Consider the following 24897-nt stretch of genomic DNA (forward strand, 5'->3'; position numbering starts at 1 on the left):
TCTCCCCATCGCCTGAACGCCCTCTACTGAAGCAAAGCTGCTCCTCCATGCAAACTCCATCTGCACTGACCACGCGCCACATCCTTCACAACACGTGTGACTATTTTAAATGGCGTCGGAAGCTAAAATTAGCCGCTGAGATATTGTTCGTAAACATATCCGCGGGGAAATTTGAGCTGATTAAGTGATTTGAGTGCAATAAATGGTGCCGTCATTACCTCTGATTGCATTGTTTTCTAGTGGAGCCATTATGTTGTGCAAAGCAAGGCAATCAAATACTTTGTCAATAGCTCTTTAGCCGTATGATCCCGTCTTCTCAGCAATCAGCTCACGTTGTCATGTGTAGGCAGTGAATTTTTATTTTCAGTTATTATAACTGTGTGCAGTGCGGGCTTTGTCGGAGGATCGTTATGCTCAATGTTACTGCTACTGTAACTGCCTTTTTTATACTGTAAATGTAACAACCACGATCCATCTTATAGTGAAGGCAGTATTTTAGCTGTATTAGCTACTGTATTAGAATGGAATGGCATTGGTTGATGATCTGAGGCTATTACATGTTTCTACTGCAGACGGAGGTCGGAGGGCAGTGTGAGCTCTGACTGAACTCTGCAGGTGGCAGGGACTCATGATCTTGATTGATGACATTGTTTTTAGTTGTAATAGCGTAATTGGGCTTTTGTGCCACAGCCTTTGTCTAATATTCCTTTACACCCAGTATAAACAGAGAAGAGACAGAAAAACGTCTGTTTTATTTTTTAGCTTGCTCCAGTTTTTCTTACTTTCTTTGGCTTAGGACATTTTTCAATGGGCAAGTAGTGAACAATTGGCTTGTGTGAGCTCGTGTTCAGAGGGACTGTTGCTTTACAAGCCAAACCAAAACAGGGGGCTGAAAGCAGTTGAAAACAATCATAGAGTATCGTACTGGTAGCAGAAAAACTGCAGGCAGATATGCTGCACCACAAAGAAGCACATTCACACCTTTGGCTTCACCGTTGTCTTCAGAGACGCACGTTCACGAGTCCCCTTTCTCCAAAATATGCGGCCAGCCTATATTCCGAGCAGTACAGGCTTGTGTGAAGGGATACCAAAGAAAAATGGTGCCGCTGGTCTGCCCCAAGACCGCACAGAGCGCTCTGCTGCCAGCAATGCCTCCAGTAATTATAGAGCAGAGCTGCAGAGACTGCTGCTCTCCAGGCTAAACTGAAACTACACCCCCTATTTCATACTCGGTATTTGCTCAATTCAGGACATGAGTACCCTATGTTTAAAAACTGTTATTTTTGGGCTGAAGCTCGACTGTCGTCTGTTTATAGACCAAGTCGTCTGAGCAGAAATACAGAATAACTCTCCAGCATGTAAAGGCAGTAGGGGCTGTAAAGGCTCCCGCTGTTTCCCTTTATGCATAGTGACTCATGTCTTGTTCAATATCTGCTGCTGTTTGTGTGTTTGATTAGTAAACTGACTCGCTTCGGGTGCTGGACTTCCTCGTGTTCCACTGGCAGCAGCGCATGCTCACATAACCAGCAGTTTTCCATCTGTAAATTGTAGGTTATGAGTGAATAATTGTGCTCACTATTGCGCCGACGCTGTTGAAACTAAAACTGCATTTAGACTTTGCTAAGAACAGTGAGGAACAAGAGGAGTTGAGCCTGTAAATCTGATCCTTCCGCCCTCAGGGCGTCCACAGCTCACTGACCAGGCTCCACCAGGCCCAGTGCTTGTGCTCCACCTCTCTGACGACTATGTGGTCTGTGTCTCACTGTTCTAATCATGTTAGGGTGGAAATGACTGTGAGCCCCTGTAATTGTACAACAGGAGGGCTGGGTGGTCATTACATGCAGAGTCTAAGATGAACAGCCTTGGTTGTGATGTGGTAATGATGAAGGTTGGTGCTCGCTAATCAAGATCTACATTGGTTTCCTCACACACATTTATTAATTCATCATATTCTCCTACTCATCATGGGTGTTTGTCGGTATACTGGATACGGATATACTGTCCATGTGTTTTTCCACAGTTTGCAGCAGTCGCGGCATTGTTTTGCAGTTTTAACTCGTTCTGTCATGTCTTCTAAAATTGTTTTTCAATTTCTCTGTTCTCCATAGTCACAATGAGCGGAAGGTGACCTGCAAGCATCCTGTGTCAGGCTTGCCGTCGCAGGACAACTGCATCTTTGTCGTCAATGAACAGTAAGTCGCTTGTTGATGCTTGTAGAATGCCACTGGGTCGCATTTTTTCTAGCACTACAGTATTCCGTGGAACCTCTTGGATGATGGATCCGCAACATTGCACAAGTCGCTGCCTAGCCACAGTCTATTTCTATTCTTTCAGCCTAAAGCCTCTGCTCTGTGCTCGCTCTGCTTCCTGTCTTCGTAAACAAAGTGCAAATCGAATCACTGAACACTTTGTTGTTTTCTATAGTAAGTTGTACATGAGCTAGTGAAAATAGCCTGATTCACAGTTTGTCCCGAGTTTTGACCTGGTAAGAGTTCATGGCCTTCTCAGTTGTCACAAGTCATGGATACGTTCCTGAAGAGTGTTGTGTTCATGTGATCATCTGTTTTCAGTCGTCACATGTCTGACCACATGGCTGGGTGGCAAGTCATTTGTCTTGAACTTTCACTTCACGCCTCCTGTCAGACTAAAATTAGTCCGTGTGTGGTCATTTTGTATTGACCTTTAACTCATTTTCCACTCAAATCCGCTTCTAAAGACGTAAAGTGTACAAAAATTTCCGTTTGGGGAATTTTAACTTAATGCCATGCAACTTGTTTCTCACTTCCTCAAAAACCCAACTAAGCAGATTTCCCAGAATGCTGTATGGTGGTGGTGTGAGTCATTCATGGCAATGCTACTGTAATTGAAATATGCTTTACTTGAAGGCATGAAATGCCGCTTCTATGTGGGACTCTGTGGGTAAAGTCCGATGGGACGTAGGGAGCAGATTCTCAGAGGACTCCTCATGGGCAGCAGTTTCAGCTTCATTTAAATGTTTGGGTTATGAAATTAAATTATAATTAAGTTATCTGAACTTTTTCTTCTGATTAGTCTTTTATGAGCTGCATTTTGTGCAGCTGAGATGGAATAATCAGAACCCGATGGTGAAAATGCTTGTTGTGCCAGAGCTATCGCGCTGCACTGCCTCGACACATTCCTCTCCTCACAGCGTTGCTCTTATATCTCCGCTGTTTTTCACACTGAGAGGCACAGCGTGCTGGTGCGAGATGGTATCTTCTTCAGCAATTCGCTTCCTATGGTTGTAGGATAATCCACCAAAGGAATCTATATCAGATGCGCCAAAGGTCACTGCAATGCAACGGGAAATCTTTATCATGCGCACGTTATAAAACGTAAAGGCAGATTCAAGCTGCCTCAGGGATAAAAAGGCCTGGCTGCAAATCACTGCCTAATCTGCTCTGCATTTTAAGTAATTCACATACTTAGCCTCAGTTTGGCAGTGACACGCTAGAGCTCTTCCCCATCACATTGTGTATCGCTTGGCATAGCAAGAATGCAAACAGTACAACTTATCAAACATGTCTGAATGATGAGCAACTCAGATTCTCTCCCTGAGAAGGAACTTTGCCGTTCTAGAAAAAACTCCATGCGATTCTACAGATTGTGTAACTGTGACTGGGTGGGGCAGCCGCCACAGAACACACACAACAGGCTGCGAAGGCAGATGCTTCATGCTTCATGTTGATCAGATCAGACATGAAGAGTAACTGTATTAGGCCCTGAAACCATATTCAACCTGGCACTCAGTGGAACTCAGTCAGCCTGACAGCAGCGGCCCAATGCGGCCCTTTTTGGGAATATTCCAGCTTGGACCTGCAGATCCAGGCTACAAAACCAGTTTACGACAAAGATGTTACTGGTCTCTGCTCAGACACAGGCTGACCCGAACGCATGGTTCAACAAACCTCAGTCAGCCTCATCCTTCACACCCGTCATTTCTGTAAATGTCTGAACTTATTTTTAGTCGTCCACACAATCATGCGCAGGCTGACAGGGAATATTTATGTAACCCACCTGTCAAACAACGGATCCGACCATGTCCAAGTTACTGCTAGTCGTCAGAGATTTGACCTTTTATTCTCAACAAACTTTTCTTTCCTCTGTTTTGTAGTCTGAATGGTGGGAAATTGTGTCACCCAGCATTTTTCAGGTAATGTGCCATGAGCTGGAGGTCTCTAACTGTGATCCCTGCGTGTTGTTTTATATTGAAAACGCTTTAACAATCTGTCGACTCTTTGTTGTTGCACACTAACAACTGGCTGTGGGTGGTTTGAATGTTGTTGTGTCTGAACACTTTGTCATGCATCTGCGTTCCAAAGTCTTGTAAGGTGCACTTCACTGTCTGAAGTAGGACGACTGTGATGCGTAGCTCATTTGAGGCTCATTTTGTTTTGTTCCCTCTTGTTGTTTGTCCCCTGCAGATTTACAGGCCACATGGATCATGAATGAGTTACATTGTTACACTGGACCTGGGCGCTATGGCAAAAATATTTTTATAATGATTACTCCACAACAACAACAACAACACCAACAACAAGAAGTGTAATATAGCTGCAGATTGCGACCTTCAGAGAACTCATGTTGATCTTAATTAGCATTGACTCATCTCATGCTGTCTGATTAGAGTTTTGATGGAGAGCCGATCCGTGAACGGTGGTGGGCATTTTCTCCTACTGTAGTTTCTTAAAGGGGCATTTTTAGACGTATTACACTTCTTTTAACAAAGTGCAGTAGATGCAGTTACTGTAGGTATGTCTGGGTTTTTGACTTCTTTTGCTGCTCTACCCGTACTTGAACCTGTGACTGCGTGTGCCTGCTTTTCTTTTTCCCCTAATCTTTTGTTCATCAAAAAAAACAGGTTCAGTGCTTAACAAAAGTGCTTCAAAGCACCTTTATATCTTTAGAATTGCTATGTGGTCACTTAAAATTGCACCATCAGCCAGTGAGTTCAGTTGTTTTTCCCCCGGTGTGCTTACAATATCAAGCTTCAATAGCTCTGCGAGCCACACATACACACAGAGACTCAGAACTAGGCGGTGTGTGTTTAGAAACGATAGAAAAGCTCTGTCTTGTGAAAAGAAAAGAACATTGCTACTGTATAACCAAAGTTGCAGCCTAAAGCCAATAAATGTAAAACTGTTTGTTGTGTGTTGAGACTGTCAGCCTTTGATTTTAAACTGACGGACAGAAGTGAGGTAGAAGCAAAGATGGGTGGTATAAAGCTGTGATCACAAGGAAGTAGAACTTTAAACCAGTCACTCAAAGCAGCATGTTGTGGACATGGCCAGAGACGTAATCAACTTACAGTTCAGTACTAGGAATATACAGAAAAAGTGGATTAAAAAACATTAAGTATTAGTCGACTGAAACGCTCTAAGCATCTCTCTGCTTTTGGATTTTCATCTTTTGCTTTTGTTTATTTTTATATAGCACCAGATCGCCTCAAGGCACTGCTCATAATAGTGTCAAGGCCTTATAGAACTATAATAGCGGGGAGCCAACAATCCTCCATGTGCAAGCGCTTCCTACCTCAAAGAAAGAAAAGGGGCCTTGCGTTTTGAGAGCTCACAGGTATGAAGCAGCCAGTAAAGGGACGCGAGCAGTCATTGGCGTCGTGATGAAGATCCTCTAGGTTTGGATCCAATTCTGACTGCGTCATTCTGGTCTATGGGAATACATTTAGTACTGAACTCTCTAGATGTCACAAAGTCTGGCATAAACCAACAACATTGAAATGTCATTGTTTCTGTTTAATATTATTCTTGCTTTTCATCACAGTAAAGATGGTTGTGAATCATTCCAGCATCCACATCTGCTGTGTGTCTGTTTTCTGACGTTGGCAATGCAGCATCATCTCTTCGCACCATCGTCCTTCATCTGCATATTGTCACAGGAGAACACTTTTGCTAAAGCGACTAATTTGCACGCTCAGTACTTTTTAATTTCACTACATGCTGATTGATTATCAGGCGCAGACTAATTATCCCCCAACACACACACAGACATGCTGCCGCTTCAAGCCTTGAATTGGTCTGCACAATCAATAGAGCTTAAATAGAGCAATATGGGCCTTTTAACAAAGTCAGTCCGTTTTACCGTAGCTCTGTTTTGATGGCAAGTCGGCGCCATTGATTATGTTTCACTTAGGATTTTGTCTGTCACTGTAAGTGCTGAAAATCATCAAAGCTTGTTATACGGAGAGGATTGCAGATCTCGGCAGTGGCTCAGTGGTCTGACTTTCTGGCTCACAAACCTATGGATGCTCCACCCTTAAACAGAGCATGTGTGTATTTAGTCATTGCACTGTAGACAAGCAGTCAATGCTAACAATGGCAAAAATGCTCCTTCCTTTCTCCTTGTAATCTTGTTTAAGCCTGTAAGCTTTAGCACATAATAAGATGTGGTTGCTTCTTTTCTGAGCCTCACATTGCAACACAATAGGTACGTTTTCTTCTGAATGAACGTAAGCTGCTGAATAGCCAGGCTGTGATTGTGACTGTCATTTGTTGTTGCATCACTTATTGAAGAGTCTGGAGTCAGACCTGTCCCGTGCTGCATGGTAATGAGCATCCTGTGTGTTGTGAATTAAACTGTTTGTGCACCTTGAGCATACAGTAACAGCATGAAGTCGCTATCATGAAAAACTGTGGGTGATGAATGAATGGACTGATTATTGTTTATTACATGTTTACTGAATTTTAATCTGAAATCATTGAATAATAGATCACTGCTTTGAGCGTGATTGATGAGAGGGTGCAGCGTGGGTTTGTAAGTGTCTGTCCTTATTCAGTGACCTGAAACCAGTATCTGAAGGATTTTCCTTTTCTCTGCAGTATTTCTGCTCCACTCTGCTCTCAGGTCCCACTAGACACAACGCTGTTCCCTTACGAAAGAATATAGGACATCCCTATGGGCCAGAGTCAACTTATTTAACAAGGTGTTCGAGTCTATAGCACATGTGTTGGACTTACGGTAATGTGCTTTCAGTTCATGGCCTGATTAACTGCTGCATTCCTACATGTCAGATAGACCTTACAGACCATTTAAGGCTGTAAAGCTGGAAATATATCTGTAGTGACGTGGGGGGAGTAATTGACTTGATTTACAGGCTCAGGTTGAAATCTCATTATAACCAAGAGTTTAAACTAAGAGGAATGGTGGCTGATCAGATGATGAAGACTGCTTCCAGCTATTGTCTTGGAGGTCAATGGAAATACAAGTTAGCAGCTTGCGTTACTGACTGATGGCTTGGAATGGTGCTCAGGGCATGCTGTGTGTTTTCTGTTTAGATCAGCATCCAAAGTGCCAGCGAATGAGAAGAAGGAACGGCCCCTAAGCACCATGAGTGAGGCCTCCAACTACACAGGCGGCTCAGACCATGCCGCCAACTCCAGCAGCCCGGCAGAGAGGGTAGGTGACACACATAAGGACAGCCTTGTCATGTGACCAACGGGCTCCAGTCAGAGTTTCATCTTCTTTATTTCCAGCCGTCAAGACCTTCTAAAAAAATTCACAACTTTGGGAAGAGATCAAATTCCATCAGGAGGAATCCTAGCGCCCCAGTGATCAGGAGGAACTGGCTTTATAAACAGGTGAGCAAGAATATGTGGCAGAGTTAGTACAGCACATACAGAACATATCGCAAGCTACTGTACGGTTCAGGTTCTGGACTAGTGGTGACCAGTTCCAGACACCTCATTGTGTCACTCTTTACATTTGTTTTGTTCTCAGCTACATTGAGCCAAACTGCACTGTCACTTTACAAACTTCTGTCTCTGAGTTTGATCGCAGATCCACAAAGTTTTTCATTTTAGCTTAACGAGAAAGTTTTAGGTCGGTCACAGAACCAATCCCACCCCCAGCGCCTGCATAAGCAGTTTTTGGTACTAAATCAGCAAACAGCTGGTGAAACTCTTGACCCAGTTTTATTTTTTTTTTGCTGTTTAAACACAAAGAACTGATTTGAGATTAGGCACCATTTCTGCATCGGCCCTGAATCTGTGTTGGCAGAAAAGGGGCGCATCTCTTGTCAGTGTGAAGTTATTATGCTGAAGTTAGCATTTGGCGCTACTGTACAGTACTTACTGCTGTGTCTGTGTAGTCTCAGTTCTACATTAACCGAACAGTTGCAGCAAACATCTTAATGATGCTTTCTGTCCGCTGTCTCTGCTCCTCCAATCTGCCAGACTGGCCTCAAATACAGAGCCCTCATCACAGCTGCCAGACTCCTTACATCCAGGCGAGGGGCTCCTTAAGGCAGCTCTTATCCAGGCAGCACTTTCTCATTGCTGCCTAAGTGGAGGACTCAGTTAGTTTGATTGCAGCCTCGCGGTGCATACGAGTGAACGTACCATGGTTTTCTTTGCCACAGCTGTTTCTTTGGGGACTTCAATCAGGGTGACGCAGATCAAGCAAAGGACTCACAAATCTGCTGCCCTGAATAAAAGCTGGATTTGCACTTTTATTTTCTTGTCACATTGAAACCTGGAAGCCATTGAAGTCCTTGGCTGAGGAAAAGCTGAGGCCTTGCACTTGAACAAAATGCCACAGTGATTGATGTGATTGGTGAAAGGCTTTTCTTTCTTCCTGCATGAACAAGGCAAGCTTTGTCAGAGTTTTTGATAAGGCTTATTCATGAACAAATTGTTAAATGACTGATTGAGATCTTGATTATATAGCAGGATGGGGATGAGAGACTCAAAATATTGACAATTCAGATGCAGCTCAGTTATCAACATCTGGTTTTGTGAATTTTTTTGATACCAATGTGTTAAACATGCTGGTTTATTGCAGTGAAGTCCCCCTTAAACTGTAGCCCACAGACTATTTGGCCATAATGACAAGGTTGGGAGCCCCCCCCCCCCCCCTTTTCTTCGGCTTGAATTCATGATTAACCTTACAGAGCCTGAAGGCCCTTTGATCACAGCGTTGTGATAGAGGAACCTGAGCATAGATGATGTCTTTTTGTTGGCACCTTACAGTTCAGTTATTGGGTTAAAACAAATGCTACCTGTCAATCATCTGAAGCAATAGAATAGCAGCTCATCAACAGATTATAGAGCATATTTCTAAATTTTACGTAGCTGCTTTTTTGAAGGACCGAACCATGTTTAATAAGCCATCTGAAAAAAAACAGATTATGACCAAAGAACTTAAGCTAATTATTTAAAACCACCTGTCTGCACCTCTAACTGCTTTGTTGCTCTATGCTTTATTCAGGATAGCACAGGGATGAAGCTGTGGAAGAAGAGGTGGTTTGTGCTGTCTGACCTGTGCCTCTTCTACTACAGAGGTGAGTCTTACAGCTATTATATTCAGAGGTTATTAAATGTGCCGGGATCCAGGCTCCTGTGGCTGGCAGCCTTGTAGGAAGTGCAGAGACATATTATTGATTGTCTGATTTTTTTTTATCTTAAATCTTGTACAATAAGGGATGGACGCAGCCATACTTTTAAATGTATGTGTATTTAAATGTGTAAAATTTAAATCAAATTTAACGAACCAAGTATTTTTTCATGGATTAAAATCTTTCATTTTGAGCATCTTTATCAGCTGTATCAGTCTGCTTTATCTCTGGTGAACTTACTGTGAGTCTCGGGCCAGTTATTAAATGTGCCTGCCCTTATAAATCTTCCTCTATTACACAACAGGGACACATTCGTGTTAGATGTGGATGTAGGCTGCTACTGGCCAAGCTCGCGCTAATGTTGATATCAAATATTTGCACAGCTGTGTCCGGAGAATGTTCCAGAGCTCCCCTATTGAAATCCAATGATACTGTATGAATGCCAAATCAACCAGGTCATGAGGTAAATGACTGTTAGGCTGCAGCTACACAAAAAGCCACTATCCACTCTCCCGGAGCCCATTCTCGCTGGATGCGGATACAGTCATCATTTCTGCTGATCAGGATGACATCTCGTCTGTGTTATTTCTGGTGTCTCCCGGTGCTGTCGCCTGTTTTCCGCCCACTGAATGACAAAAGCCACAGACAGTAGCGGACCCAGAGCGCTTATACAGATGGGCATGTTGAGAAATTGTATTCATCAGCGCAGAGTGGGCAGAGAGGTTAGAAACTGTGCAGCCCTTCAGCTAAACACAGCTGTTATCTGCTGTAGATACACTATCAGACTATTGTGGTGCACTCAGTATTTCCTGGAGGCTTGGCTTGGTCAGAGGCAGCTCTATCTGCTAACTCTATTTGTGTATGAGTATGAGAGACAGACCTGATGAAAAGCTGGGGTAATGGGCTAAAAGCCACTACCAGACGTTGACCTGTTCTCAAACTGTTCATCACAAGCCCTGTATTCCTTCACGCATTTTTCCATCCTGACGTTTTCTGGCTGACTGGTGCAGATCGTCTAAAATCAAGTTGTGAGGTTAAGAATCCTCAGAACTCCATGTGATCCCCCCTGTGAAGGACGCTCCATTGTCAGCATGGAGTCCTGTCTGTTAATGTGATGAGGATTAGAGCACCCCAGCTAGTTAGGACGTTAAATCGATGTGATGCGTTGCCTGTCTTTTTCTCTGCAGATGAAAAAGAGGAGGGGATTCTTGGAAGCATCCTCCTCCCGAGCTTTCATATCTCCATGCTGTCTGTTGATGATCACATTAACAGAAAATATGCCTTCAAGGTCAGCGCGTGGTTTTATTCATGTTGTTTTTCTGAACATTGAATTGTTACACATCGATTTCAAGGAGAAACTCCACATCACTAACATTTTGAATGTAATGCTTATGTAAAGTAAAAGTATTTAGTGTTAGATCATAGTTTTACTGTAGTGGTATTATAACATTATCTTTTACTAAATAAGCTTCTGAACCTACTTTTATCACCAAATCAAACCCAAGGTAACATCTGTGCCTGCTGCTTCAGACAGTCGTACCAGTGCCCTGCAGTAAACTTAGTTGGCTTGGAAACGTCCGGCTACTGGGCAACGGGCGTATTTTATAGGACCTCAGTGGTGTGTACCGTACTTGACTGCGGGTCCGTCATAAACCCGAGGAGACAACAAAGTTGTCCTGCCAAGCACGGCCACAGACTCAGACGCCCAGCAGTCTGCTCAAGGACTCTCCGACCACAGAAGCCACTCTTTGTCCAACTTTTACTCTAAAGAAAAAAACCAAATCAGGGCACAACCTTTTCAGATTCACTTAAAATGGGACGGCTTCGCGACTGCATATTTTTCATTCTAAATCCTTTTGAGGCCACAATAGTCACACAATAATGGCTTATTTCTCAAGGTAATTCTGGAGTTATAGAAGAGATACTAGTCTTTTCTCTGTGTGAGATAAACAGGAAGCTGAAGCTGTTTACTAAACATTCTGTTTTCCTCTTTCTGTGTCTGACTTTAACAAAATCTTGGTTTGTTCCCTGCGAGGGAACACAGCAACAGTGGAACAATGTGTCTGGACTGCCTGGTAAGGCCCACAACACAACAGCAGATTTACAGCCTAATCTAGTCCAATCTAATCTAGTCTAGCCAAATCTGGTGACTTCTAGCATTTCACTGCTCAATGCTTTGCACCATTTGCTAATAAATGGACTGTAACAAATATATATTTTTTCTTACATAGTATATGACTCCAAGACGCTACCTTCGTTCTATTGAATGATATCTGACTATAGCTTTCTTTCTCCTTTCAGGTTACCTTTTTTTCGTGTCACTGTTCCTCTCGCTGTGACAGGCAACACATCCAAACATGCGGACGTACTATTTTTGCACAGACACAGCCAAAGAAATGGAGTCTTGGATGAAAGCAATGACGGATGCTGCAATGGTGCATTCAGACCCAGTCAAAAGGTTTGTGTGACGTCACCAACAGTGGGTTGTTGGGCTTTTAAATGGAGAAACAGACATGTGAGAAGGTATTTGGGGAGGAGCTCTTAAAATAAGTACTAATGACTCTGCGTTCCTCATCGCTCCATCCTAGTTTCCTTTTTTTAGCGTTCCTACTGTAAGCAAGAGCTTTTAAGCTTTTTGTCGTTAAGCCTGTTCTTTGGCAACACTTTAACACCCACTTTGGTCATTTCTGGGTCTGTTAATTTTCGTGACCTCCTTCACTGTTATGTAACGATTCTTTACTACTGAAGTTCATTATAGATTAACACAAGCAAATGAATGAATAGCATGTTTTGAGAATAACGCGCAGGTGGTTGAGGATGCAGCTGCGCAGCTGATCAGGGTCACTGACTCCTCTGCATAGTGCTTTGCCTCCTTCCTAAAGACGTGACCTCGCCTTTCTAATGTCCTTCTTTTTTATGGCCAAGCAGAGGCGTAATGGTAAAGAACTCTGTACTGCAATTACACGGAGCAGTAGTGCCTGAAATCCACTAAAAGGAGACTGTTAAAGGAGACTGTGAAGCTCACATTACATTAAAGTACAGTATGAAGTAAACCTTTCCAGACTCAAGCATCTACAGTAGTAACATACAATCTATAGCCAGTGTTACATTTTCAAACTATTTTCCCATTCGATGTTTGTGAAGTCTCCTAGAACAAGTATATGTGGCCGGGCCTTAAGCAGAGCTACATCTGCTCTCCTCGACTGTTGGAGCCACAGAAGCTGGAAAACACATTATGTGACTAGTGGTGCCGTTTAAAACAATACAGATGGAAACTTTGAAGGAATGCTCCACCCACTGCCTTCATATTGCTCACCCAGTGAGCCACGCTGCTGAGGGGAATTTGCCGAACTTTGAAGCTGTGACCTTGGAGCTGTAAAAGGCCAAGGCATTGTGGTGTCTATTACCTATAGAGACCTCCCTAAGGAAAACACTGTAGACAGGTCTTGGGGAGAGGAGGTTTAAGGGAGCTGCAAATGGATTAGTGGGCTCTAGGCATGACCTCCCAGACATCCCAGACAGAGACAGTGTTTTATTGGGCATATCTGATTTCATTTTGTATGCCTGGTACCTTCTGGCACCTGGAAGAAACATCTTATTTTCACTGCACTTTTCTTACTTTTCTCAGTTTCGCAGCTCTTTGTGCAGAGGCAGCACATTTGTTCTGTAGAATGATCTCATGGCTCCATTAAAGTCCTGTGTTTACCTTATTTATGCTTTGTACATTTTCTATCGGTGAACCCAGTTGCCAGTTTCACTCATCCACCACTTTCCTTCAACACACTCAGGTGTCTCTGTGTCTCCCTGTGTCCAGGTTAGACAGACTAAAAGTGGAGCAGCGTGGTCCACAGGAGATCAACCACGTGGCCAACCACCGGCCGCCTCTAACGCAGCCGGAAATTCAAAAGAACGAGCGCAACCGCGAGGTGGACCGTGAGCGCGCTGCAACGGTCGCCTCCCCCACGACAGAAGAGGAGCGGAAACAGCAGGAAGCCGAGCGCTACGGCTTCCACAAGGACGGAGCGGAGCCCGAACGCCCCCTCACCAAAATCAACAGCATCAAGCTGCAGCCGGCCCAAGCGGCGGCCGTAAAGGCCAACATCAGCTCACCACAGGCGCCCACAGAGGTGGACGGCTCCCAGCGGAACCCCCAGGTTAATGGCTCCGAAGAGCGGAGTCCAGCCGACGGACCGGGAGTCTCTGCTCAGCGAAGTCCTGCCCACGAACCAGAGCGAACCCTGAGCAGGACAAACTCTATGCAGCAACTGGAGCAGTGGGTCCGCACGCAAAGAGGACGGGGCCAGGATGATGACACCAGGAGGTGGGTTGTGCCTTTCGTGTTCGTTATTAGCTGCATTGTCCTCAACAGGATGGTTTTCCAGAGCTCCAGTACCACAAATGTCTGTAGATTTTAAAAGGTGGGCATGCTGTAAGCGCCTGCTTTATGCAGGTCAACCAGGCCTCTGTGGTCTCAGCTTGTAATTAAATTCATGTAAATGTGTGACTTTAGTTTCCATGTATTCACAGGCTGTTTTAATGCTACTGGATTTCACAGACCAGTGAGAATTCTAGCCAGGATCTGTCAGGGAGTCTTAATAGAAAGCCGTGTTGATGCCAGCTGCACTGACTTTGAACCCACTGTGGAAATGCAGCTTTTCAAAGCTTTGTTGTCGATGGAAAGGACTCATTTGTCTTGGGGGGCTTCTTGCTTTTAGCTGTCTATTAACGACACACATACTGTAGAATCACATGCAGCAGAAAGTATATTCTGTCTTTTACTGTTGTACAGACGCCATCAGTTTGACCTATGTCTTGTCCTACTTGGGCTGATTCAAACTAGTTGGAGGGATCCGCTTCTACAGTTTGTGACTAAAACGGAGCATTATGCATCAGAAAAAAGACATAACAGGCAAAAGCAAGTTAATCCAGCTGTGTTTTTGTTCGGCTTCACTTTAAAAGGCTCTCTGAAACTGGGTACTTTAGAACTTATTATTCATTCAACAAAAACATATTTTAGGAAAATGGAGAAAGTTTACGAACGATAACTCTTCTTTACTTTCATGAAATCCAAGATAAAAGGTTTTTTTCTTCACGCCTCGGTGTTTCTTTTGTCTTTCTCCCCAGTGTTACTTCATACCAGACGCTGCCTAGAAACATGCCCAGCCATCGAGTGCCGTACGTGCCCCATTATGGCGACGGCTACCGTAGCATGCCGAGGAATAGCATGGCACAGCGGGACAGCATCTGCAGCATGTCCCCGTCGCTGTACGACCAGGCCCTGGGCGCGACGCTGGTGGACAAGCGCCGCTCCATGCGTGACGACACCATGTGGCAGCTGTACGAGTGGCAACAAAGGCAGGCTTACACCAGGCAGCCCGGGCTCTACAGCAACATGGCCAGTCCCAAAACCATGATTAACCTGTCAGAGCACGCTCCGCCGAGCCACTCCATCCCGCCCTCGCCCTCCCACGGCTCCCTGTCCATGTACGGCGGCTACTCGCCGCTGCGCTCGTACAACGTGAACGCCGCCCGCTCGGAGCTGTCGTCTCCCATCTACAGACGAGACATGAGCATCGACAGACGACACAGGCTCCAACCCAACAAGGTCAGTTAAGGCCAAACATAATAATTATCCCGTTCCTTTACTGCTACCTGATATGGTAATTATTTATTTCATTCCCAAATGGGAAATCTCCTCACATGGTTTATACTGTACGTTGGGTGGAAGGTTTGGCTGCTAATGAAAGCTCGTCTTCATTTGCTGTGTGCTGCAGTATGGATACCAACCCGATAGGAGATCTATGCCTGCAGTGATCCCAGCCCAGAATATCACTACCCAGTCTCTCCAGGGGAAATCAGTAAGTGCTCTTAGACGCTGTCCCTTCCTGTGTCTTTTGACTGCTGTGCTTTGGGTCACTGTGCTTTTCAATTAAGCACCAACCAGGAATTTCACACTTGGGTTCTTACCACTGATTAATTTAGCTTTTCATTAGACTTGAAGTTGAAAGACAAGGCTATTTCCATCACACCCCCTACCCCTACTCACTCCCCCCCCCCCCCCCCCCCCCCCCTCTCTCCTTCGTTTCCCTCCAACAAGCCATCGCAACAAATCCTCGGACGCAGAATCGGGCAAAACTCTGATGTGGTTTCCAAGTGCTCGGATTTGGGGAGTGTTCACTTCAGGAGCTCCTTAGACTCGCTTCACATGAATGGAGACTTAAAAACCTTGTCACTCACAGCTCTCTAAGCCAGATCAGGAATTTATGAGCTGCACAAAGTGCTATGTCCTTATGGAACCAGCAAAGTATGAACTGCATTGAGTGATACAGTACATGCTGAACTGGCCTATACTGTATAAGTGGACATGTAGAATTTGCATGCTGCTGGTGGTGATAGCATCTTAATGTAACTGCTGCATAAAAACTCAATACCTGCATTTAGCCACTTTTTACTTATTAAGATCCTGACACGTCCCCGTGTGTTTTCTTCTGTCCTCTCCCACTCCCCCTGCGGTGTGTGCCTGTTTCGTTGTGGCTTTATATCCCACCCTCCCTCCCTTGCAGCCTGAGGAGTTGACTCTGCTGCTGATAAAGCTGCGGCGGCAGCAGGCAGAGCTAAACAGTATCCGGGAGCACACTGTAGCACAGCTTATGCAGCTAAACGTGGATGGCGACAACCCAAAGGTCAGGCCCCCAGAGAAGCCTGTGCTGCCTTGTGTGTTAGAATGCGGTGTGTGTGCCATCTTTACCCACATTACATTCATCTTGATCCAACTGATTGTTTGGTCTTATCAGATTAAGGTAAAGATACCAATGTAGGCAATTTGTAATTAATTGACTACGCTTCAGTTTCATATTTGAGGCTTGAGCTACTTTGTTACCAGCTTTACCTGGAAAAGAAATACTTGCAGACTTATTTAGAATCTTTGCAAAATCAGAGCATTCCATGTGGGCCATTTAAGCATTGTAAGCAGCTGATGAAGTAATTTTGCTCCACTAAAAAGTCCAGACAGATGCTCACTGGAAATTAAATTTAAAGCCAATGCAAGCTTAAGGAGTAACCAACTAAGGAGGCTAAAGCCACTGGCCAACGTAAACGCATTTTAAGTCTCTCCTGAGACATCGCACCACAGAATCAACTGATGTAGGTCAGCAGTCATCTGGTGTGTGTGTGTGTGTGTGTGTGTGTGTGTGTGTGTGTGTGTGTGTGTGTGTGTGTGTGTGTGTGTGTGTGTGTGTGTGTGTGTGTGTGTGTGTGTGTGTCTGTCTGTCTGTCTGTCTGTCTGTCTGTCTGTCTGTCTGTTAAAGGTAGAGAGAGTAAAGAAACCATGACTTCCTTTACCTCTGTCTCACTCGCCTGTTGAATTCTCTTTCCTTCCTTTTATGCTGCTGACACTAGAATGACATTCTCTCCCATCACCTCCAAAGGAACCTCATGTTTTTGGACAATCAGGTGGGGTAATGCATGGCTGCATGGTCTTTTCATGAGCTGAGCTTCAATGCCTTGCTACTTTAGCTACACTGTGTATGAATAATGTTTATCAGACAATTAGCTTAGACCGGTGTCTCATAATAGTTACTGCATAATGTCGTCCATGTAACATGCACACAGAGGTGTATATCATATCATTAATGTGTTAGGTGCCTGCTTAGGTATTGTACATCTCATCTATTGCGTTTTAATGCTCTGAAGTGCTTTTAAAGTGCTTTGAGAGTTTGTCTAATTACACAAGTGCACATTATGGAACACAGAGGCACTGCTGATGTGTCAGCATCTCAGAGCTTTGCACTGCAATGTCCTGATCCTGTTTGAGAGAGTTTCTTATTGCTTCCTGTTGCTGATGCCTCCCTGCCCAGCGTGGATGCACATGATATTGTTTGAGTCTTCTCAGGGAGAAACGTGAGGCGTGAAAACACTGTAGGTATTGTCTCTGAAGTGAAACACTGCTATGAACTGACACTTGCTATATTGCTCCTCTCCACACGGGACTAGATGAAGGAAAATGACCCTTTAATCATCATGATTCACACTTTGATTGAGAACTCTGCCCCAAGGCCTCAACTTTACCAGCAAGTAAGGCCAGCCTAAGGCTTTGCTCCTCCTCATCCTCACCAGTCGCTGTTGTCCTTCTAGTCTTGTGCAATGCTACTTCTTCAGTGTCCAAGTCCTCATGGCATCTTGAGAGTGGTCTCCCTCGTTTGTACCGCCAGCACCTTTTCATCCATCGCTTTTGAGTGTTCTCTTGTTGCGTTTATTATGCAAAGTCATGCCCAGTGTGGACATGCCTTGAAAGGGAGTAGTTGGGATTAATGCTTAGTTACTGTAAATCTCCTCCTTTTTCTCAAGCTGGACACATTTTAGGCGTTCCCACTCATTGGGTGAACATCCTGATCTCGTAAGGGGAACTCTGTAAATGTAGCATATACTGTATTCCTGCTAACACAGTATGAACATTTAGGCAGATATTGTTGAACTGTTAGGATTTAGTGGCTGTTGTTTTTTAGTAGACTGGACAGGGGAAGCACTGACAGACGTGTTTTGAGGGAACCTTCCTCGTCCTTTTTATCTGTCTGCATTCCGTTCCTGTCATCCTGCTTGTCATTCTGCTGATAAAAAGGCAAAGAGGGTCCGCTTGTGTGTGACTGGCTATGACATTACTTTGCCACTTTTTTAACGGCCTCTCAAGGTGTAAAAGTGGAGCCAAAGCCCGCTTCCACCCACCTCCATCCGTCACTCATTTTTTGGCATACCGGCCCAGTAACAGCTGCATCGCCACCTGTTCAGCTGCCAGAAGTCTGCCTCCCTTTTCCCGATGTCACTCGTCTACGCCACTGAGGCTCTGCGAGCTGTGGGAGAGTCTGCATGTTCTGTGTGGAATGCCATGTGGTTCTCAGGTCCCACCTGCTTTAACTGTACTGTGTGGTTGATCAGAGGAGGAAGGTGTTATGGGAGGTGTGCGTGGAGTAATTAGTACGGTGGAGTCAAAGTATTTGGACAGTGGGTCATTATTTTTGGTTGATTTGGGTCCGTGGGTCAACACATTGGATTTGAAACCTTAGCACCTACTGATTAGGATTTAGAAAGAAACATATATTTTATTCACTACAAAGGAGGAGGAAAATGGCTCCAGTCCAACTCAGACGATAAAGTGTTTCGTAATGACTGTCCCTCACTGCAGAAGATTTGAAACCATCTACTAAGAAGTCTGGCTAAAATCACTTTTTTTTTGCTAACTTGTTCACCCAATTCTGTGGGACTCAAAATGTCTTCATGTAATTTATAGCTACAGGAATGTTTTGTTATCTCATCTCCAATGTGTACGAATACAAAACAAAAAGAAATATGTCACTGTCCTAATATTTATGGACTACACTTTTTTACAGTGGGTGAATGATGAAGCGATATGTGTGAACACGGGATCCAATGCAGTTAAAGTCATCAGTCAGTTTTTAAAGAAGATAACACGGTTTTGAAATCCTCATACATATTGTTAAACATAAGAAAAAGAAAAGCTTCTTTGTCCGGTTTCATACAACATAAATGACCGATATCACCTGCACACTGATTCTTTATAGTAGATAGACCTGTGCTTATCTGGTTTCTCTGGTAGAGGCCTTGGTCTGGCAGTAGCAGTAGCGCCGGTGAACACAGGCCGGACTGAGCCTGGAGTTAAGTGAGCCATCGTTTTAAATGGCTTCTACTTGCATTTCCAATAACGATCTGTTCCCCGTTGCTTTGGATGATAAATCCCAGTATGATCTGAGGAGAGACAGAGTTCTGTGTTCTTAGTGACGTGAGTTTCTACTGAAGCATTAAACCCATGGCCTGGTCATGACACTGCATTAGATCTCCAGATTCTCCGTGTATGTACAATTATGTGCCTCTGTCTGATGTTCTGCCTTTCTCCACAGTTGAGTCCAGAAGACTACAGGGAACATACGTATGCATTCATGCCAGAAGAAGTGGACACTGATGTGAGTCCAGTGTGTAGCTCCCACTCGACACAAGGCTTCAGTTAGCTGCACGTAATGGGTCTCATGTGTTCGTTGTCTTGTTTTCAGACTAAACTCAGCAGGTTGTGTGAACAGGATAAAGTGGTGAGGACACAGGAGGACAAACTTCAACAGCTGTACAGAGAGAAGGTGACTGAATGATACGCATCTGGCATTATTACATTCACACAAATAAGATATTGATTTCATTTTGAAGCTGATTAATTGTTGTTCCATTAAAGTAAAGGCAGTTTTATGAATATTTTATGAATGAAGCAGGTGCATCAATAATAAAAGGTTACATAAACTATTATATATAAATTGTTAGAAGTTACCTACTTTAACTGTCCATGAGGTAATTAACTAAACTAAATATATGACAAAACCATGGCTTTATTTAAAAATAAAACCATTTTACAAATGCAATGCAAAAATATACCAACATGATTATGGACCAGTATAATTCAGTTTGACTCTGATGAAGTTGTCTGACTTGGTTCGGTGTGTTACGCTCTAGCACACCTTGGAGACGGCGCTGCTGTCGGCCAGTCAGGAGATCGAGATGGGCTCCGATAACCCGGCCGCTCTGCAGAGTGTCGTCCAGCAGAGAGACCTGCTGCAGAGCGGCCTGCTCAGCACCTGCAGAGAGCTGTCCAGAGTCACCACCGTGAGTCACACTGAAGCTCCTTTTCATAGGGGCTGCTAGTTAGATGACTAACATATTACCATGGCAAAAAATGTTTGTCTCCCACACCAGGAGTTGGAGCGGTCCTGGAGGGAGTACGACAAGCTGGAGGGAGATGTGACTCTGGCCAAGAACAACCTACTGGAGCAGCTGGAAGCGCTGGGAAGTCCTCAGGTCAGAGAAGTTTACTACTGGCATAGTATAATGGTCATGCTTTGGTTGGAGAACATGTCGTGTAGCAGAGCGTCAGTAAAAGCTGAATATGAAATGTGGTAAATTCCTTTGAACACATTTTTGTAGACACTTTTTGACTTTGGGGAACGGGTAAATAAGGTGCTCTCAGTGCTCTGGTGCCCTTAGCCGAGTGTGTGGGGAGGTAACGGAGAGATCAAAGCAACACAGGCAGTGATTGATGACTGAAGCAATGATAAAGCAGGTCTTAATTAAGTCTGCCTTTTATCTTGTCCTTCATCACGGAGGATGTGGAGACAGACAGGGACGGTTCTGACAGTCACTCCTGGTTGAGTCAGAGTCGGCCTATGTTAACTCAAAGCAGAAGTGAGAGGGCCAGCAGGGAGCCTGGACATCCTTCTGCCCTTCACACATACACAGACCTGTTATCAGTAAGGAGAGGATAATTATGTGTCAGTTTCATTTGCTGCTCTGTTATCCCTCCGTCCCTTCGTTCCTCAGTCACAATAACTCCTTTTGTATCTCTCCTCTGCGCCGAGCTCATTCTGGGGTTAATACGTGTCAGGGACTTGAGCAGATCACTATCTACGCTGACTGGACACTTGAATTATCGCATAACACTCCTTCCCTGTTTCACACTTACATCTTTTTCATTTCTGATTCTAAATTGGAGTTAGATGTGCAAACAGTGTGTGAGGTGTAAACATCTTGCTGTGCTTTGCGTCCGCAGACAGAGCCTCCCAGCCAGCATCACGTCCGCATCCAGAAAGAGCTGTGGCGGATTCAAGATGTGATGGAGGCCCTCGATAAACACAAGATCCAGAGGAGTGCAGTTGATGGTATGAACTACGGGTCTAAAAACAGCTTCAGCAAGCACAAAACCGAGGTGAGGCACCAAAACCAAACCCAAGTGGTTGCAATGCTGATGTTCTAACCCTAAAACAAGTTGGAATGGAACTGTTGGTTGGTTGTTTATGTTAACATCCAGCTTCTTGCTTTTTGTCTCTTAAATTATTCTTTATTAACCACTTTGTTTTTTTTAACAAGGGACTCAGGGAATTTCAGTTTTTTAATAGCTACTAAACAAAGCAGTCTAGACATTTTTCTAGACTTGATAAATACAAATGTGGAGATGCCTTCCTGCAGACATGCTTCTGGGTAGTACAGCCTTGCTCGAGGGCAGATTGGTTGCGGCGACATTGGGCCATGTGGATCCTGTGATCAGCTGGTTTTCCCGTCCTGTGGGCCTGCTCTGCCCTGTACCAGATGGTGGTGGCTCTGAGCGTTTGTACTGGCACCATGTGTCATCTGGCTTCCTGTACTCTCATGCCCTGTCGAATCCCCAGGAGGAGGACTCGGTACCCCCACGGCCACCCTTACCCAAGTCCTACGAGCCCAACCCCCCCACTGTGCCCCCTCTGTCCTCTCATGCTGGTGCGCGCCCTTCATCACTGCACAGGCTGGAGGACAGGAAGGCCAGTCACAGGAATGGCACGCACAGCGTAAGCTAGTTGAACTGCTGACCTCATGGTTTACCCTCCGCTGTGTGTCGCACGCCATTAGTCCATGGTTTTGATTTTTCTTTGAAGGGCATCTCATGTTTTTAGTTGGATCATGTCCCTTTATTTACTTTACGCCACATTTCCATCATCATTCAGTTTAGTTAAATTTATTTGATTGCTTTGTTTTTAATTCCTGTTGAGTTGTTTTGTGTGGTGTGTTCAAAATGAGCAGTTTTGTTTTGTTCTGTCCTTAATTGTAAATGAAGTCATGTCTGAGTGTAAATGCATCTGCCTGCTGCCTCCTTTTTCATCTGGTTGTTAAAGGGTGTCGAACTCTAAAGGGTTTGTTTTCAAGCTGTGTACATTTTAGATTGATATATTTTAGAGCCGACTTTTCTTAAATTTTAATTTTTCTGTAAAAGTACTGTAAATGTCACCAGTTTGGAACCAAACTCTCCGAAGCTGAATCAATACTACTCTGCATATGTGTTGAACCTTTTCTTCTGACCTGCAGGGACCAGACTACAGACTGTATAAGAGCGAACCAGAACTTACTACAGTAGCAGAGGTGGATGAAAACAACGGCGAGGACAGATCTGAACATGCGCCTGATAGAGAGCATTCTGGAAATAAAGGTGCCAGTTTTTCAATGAAGCCCGATATAATAAAATGCCTAAGCTATTAAACCTGTCTCTGGCGCCGGTGGTTGCCATGGTTACCGTGGTATTTTAATATAGTAAATGAAGCTGTTTTCCTGCATATTCAGCTGTGTCACAAACTTATTTAAGTGATATACTGCTTTAATATTGACTCATAAAACCAGCAAACTGAGGTACTGTAGCATTAATGCACAATAAATGAATCCTATTAATTACAGGGGAGCATCATGGCCATGCTACTTTCTGGCTTGGCTGTTTACTGTAGTGGCATGTTCACCTGCATTTCTTTTAATTTTTCTTACATTTTATGAATTACCACCACACATTTTTAAACTAGGTTGAAATGTGTATGAAATGTATAATATGTACTTGACTACACATGTCAAGGTAGATTCGATTTATCGAAAGGGCGAAATTGGTGGAAGTTTGGTGAAACATCTTACACAGCATAATTCAGGAAAAGCTTCACAATCAATAGCAGTAAACTGCTGATGCAGCCTGCAGCAAGCGCTAGACAGACAGGTAGGGTTTAATATTCCCAGGGTCAAACTCGAAGGTCTCACAAACCAAACTGATGAAAAGACTCTTTAGCTTAATGAAAATGTTTATGTGTCTAAATTTGGATCATTTCTGTCATGAAACCATTTGACCACCGTTTGACGTATGCCCCCCTTGTTGCTTGCAGGGATGTCCTACCCAGTTGGCATTGTCCCACCCAGAACCAAATCGCCAGTGCCTGAGTCTTCGTCGATAGCTTCTTATGTCACACTGAGGAAGAGCAGGAAGCCTGATCCCAGGACCGTGAGTCCCTGTCGTTTAATGCTCGCTGGCCTGGAGGTGGCTTCTGTGTAGTTACTGTGAATTGCTTGCGAATTGCTGTCATGTTTTGGATCACTGCCCGCTGACAGATGTTTCCATCAGCTGCAGGGACCTCACATTAAATTGCATTTAAGTGGATCTCTAACCAGTCATTTCTTTTTTAAGCAGTAAAAAGCAAATAATAATGAATAACAAATGTCCTTTCTTGTTCCTTTTGTTCTGTGTTCCTTTCTTCTGGGCGAACTGGCCGCCACTTAGTGTTTCTAAGTTGGCATTCTGCTTTTAATTGGTTGTTTTGGTAATTAAGCTGTTGGCCGAGGGTTAACGAGCTGAAACCAATAACAGAGACAAGCATCATGTGGTCTGGGAGTAACTTGTGCCTTCAAGGCAAAACTGTCATAAAATATACTATATACCAAGATTAGTTTATACAGTTGTCAACATAGAAATAGCAGCCATGTCAATAGTTCATCACACTACAGGGTGTGTTCTCCATTGTATTGTATTTGATTAGCATAATTGAACTGATGAATCCATACCCATGTCCCCTACTGGTCCATACTGTAGAACCCAGTGGGTTCATCTCAGGGCCTTGGATACAAGCCTCGCTCCCCAGTCTGGACAGCAGACACGTTGTCCTCAGGCTCTGGACTGGATCCATAGATGCCAGTTCCCTCCTCCCTGAAATGGCACAAACCTGAGAGTGGACAACTTCTCAGTTCACTTCACATCATTAGCCATTACTGCTTAGGCATTAACAGGCCCTCAGCCCCGCTGAGTGCACCCATGTGTGCCAGCAGGAGCGTGTGAGTGCACAGCAGGCTGGTTGTTTACAGCTGTTTGCGCCTCTGCTTGGTTACATTAAGAGAGCGTTACGTAAGAATAACTATGGTTATTATGTCAAACCTCACTCTTAATGTTGTTTAGGGGCAGTGCTGGAGGAAGAGAAGTTCATTCAACCACACACAACCTTATGTGATCAGATATGTACTGTAGCCTTGAGAGGAAACTCTACCATGGTTTTATTTAAATCTCAGCTATGATCATCTGACAGCAATGCTGCTTATTATTAAACCCTTTTTTCATCGTGTGTGTGTGTGAACGGTGTCCATGCATGTCTGTGATTGTCCTTTCTGCCTAAAAGGAGCGTCCACGCAGCGCGGTGGAGCAGCAGCTGTGTGCTTCGGAGAGCGGACGACCCAGAATGAGCGTGGAGGAGCAGCTGGACAGGATCCGTCGGCACCAGCAGGGAGCCCTCAGGGAGAAAAAGAAAGGCCTCAGCATCCGGGGCGGCAGCCAGGAAAATACACCTTCTCGCAGCCACTCGTTCACAAAGGAAAACCACTTCCGCAGTACGCAGGTATGTGATATCTCACACACACGTTATTTGGACACTAAATCGAAGTCGAAGCTGTAATCTGACGAATCTGCATCGTGTTTATTTTGTCTCCATTATAGTCCCATCTGAGGCGCAGAGACGAGGTGATGAGCTGTGACATTCAGGAGCTGGAGGCTTCTCTGAGGCAGCAGGAGCTGGAGACACCTGCCGAGGAGATTGCCCGTCTCAAAGAAGCGTCACTGCCTGACCACTTTAACGTGGACCGAGAGGTGGGGCAGCGCGGGTGGCTGTCAGGCCCATGGCCAAGGATAACACAAACATCATTAATAATTAGGTCATTAG

At 44.5% G+C, this 24897-nt stretch overlaps 1 protein-coding gene across 21 annotated transcripts in view; it reads left to right on the top strand.

The window, feature by feature from the left end:
- Nucleotides 1-24897, top strand: part of LOC114856939 (pleckstrin homology domain-containing family A member 5-like) — a 54485-nt gene that overhangs the window by 26888 nt on the left and 2700 nt on the right. For 4 of the 21 annotated variants that reach the window (XM_029152859.3, XM_029152862.3, XM_029152863.3 and 1 more), the window contains 23 exons: nt 2109-2192; nt 4133-4171; nt 7311-7431; nt 7509-7613; nt 9241-9313; nt 10555-10655; nt 11710-11825; nt 13182-13688; nt 14492-14972; nt 15142-15225; nt 15931-16050; nt 16766-16819; nt 17360-17440; nt 19279-19341; nt 19429-19509; nt 19877-20026; nt 20117-20218; nt 20967-21122; nt 21583-21738; nt 22253-22373; nt 23083-23198; nt 24361-24576; nt 24675-24824. In XM_029152859.3, coding sequence (XP_029008692.1) covers nt 2109-2192; nt 4133-4171; nt 7311-7431; nt 7509-7613; nt 9241-9313; nt 10555-10655; nt 11710-11825; nt 13182-13688; nt 14492-14972; nt 15142-15225; nt 15931-16050; nt 16766-16819; nt 17360-17440; nt 19279-19341; nt 19429-19509; nt 19877-20026; nt 20117-20218; nt 20967-21122; nt 21583-21738; nt 22253-22373; nt 23083-23198; nt 24361-24576; nt 24675-24824 — 3277 coding nt within the window. The other 17 variants (XM_029152861.3, XM_029152872.3, XM_029152869.3 and 14 more) reach the window with 15 other exon arrangements.

Source organism: Betta splendens, chromosome 6, assembly GCF_900634795.4.
Source record: "Betta splendens chromosome 6, fBetSpl5.4, whole genome shotgun sequence".
Lineage (NCBI taxonomy): Eukaryota > Metazoa > Chordata > Actinopteri > Anabantiformes > Osphronemidae > Betta > Betta splendens.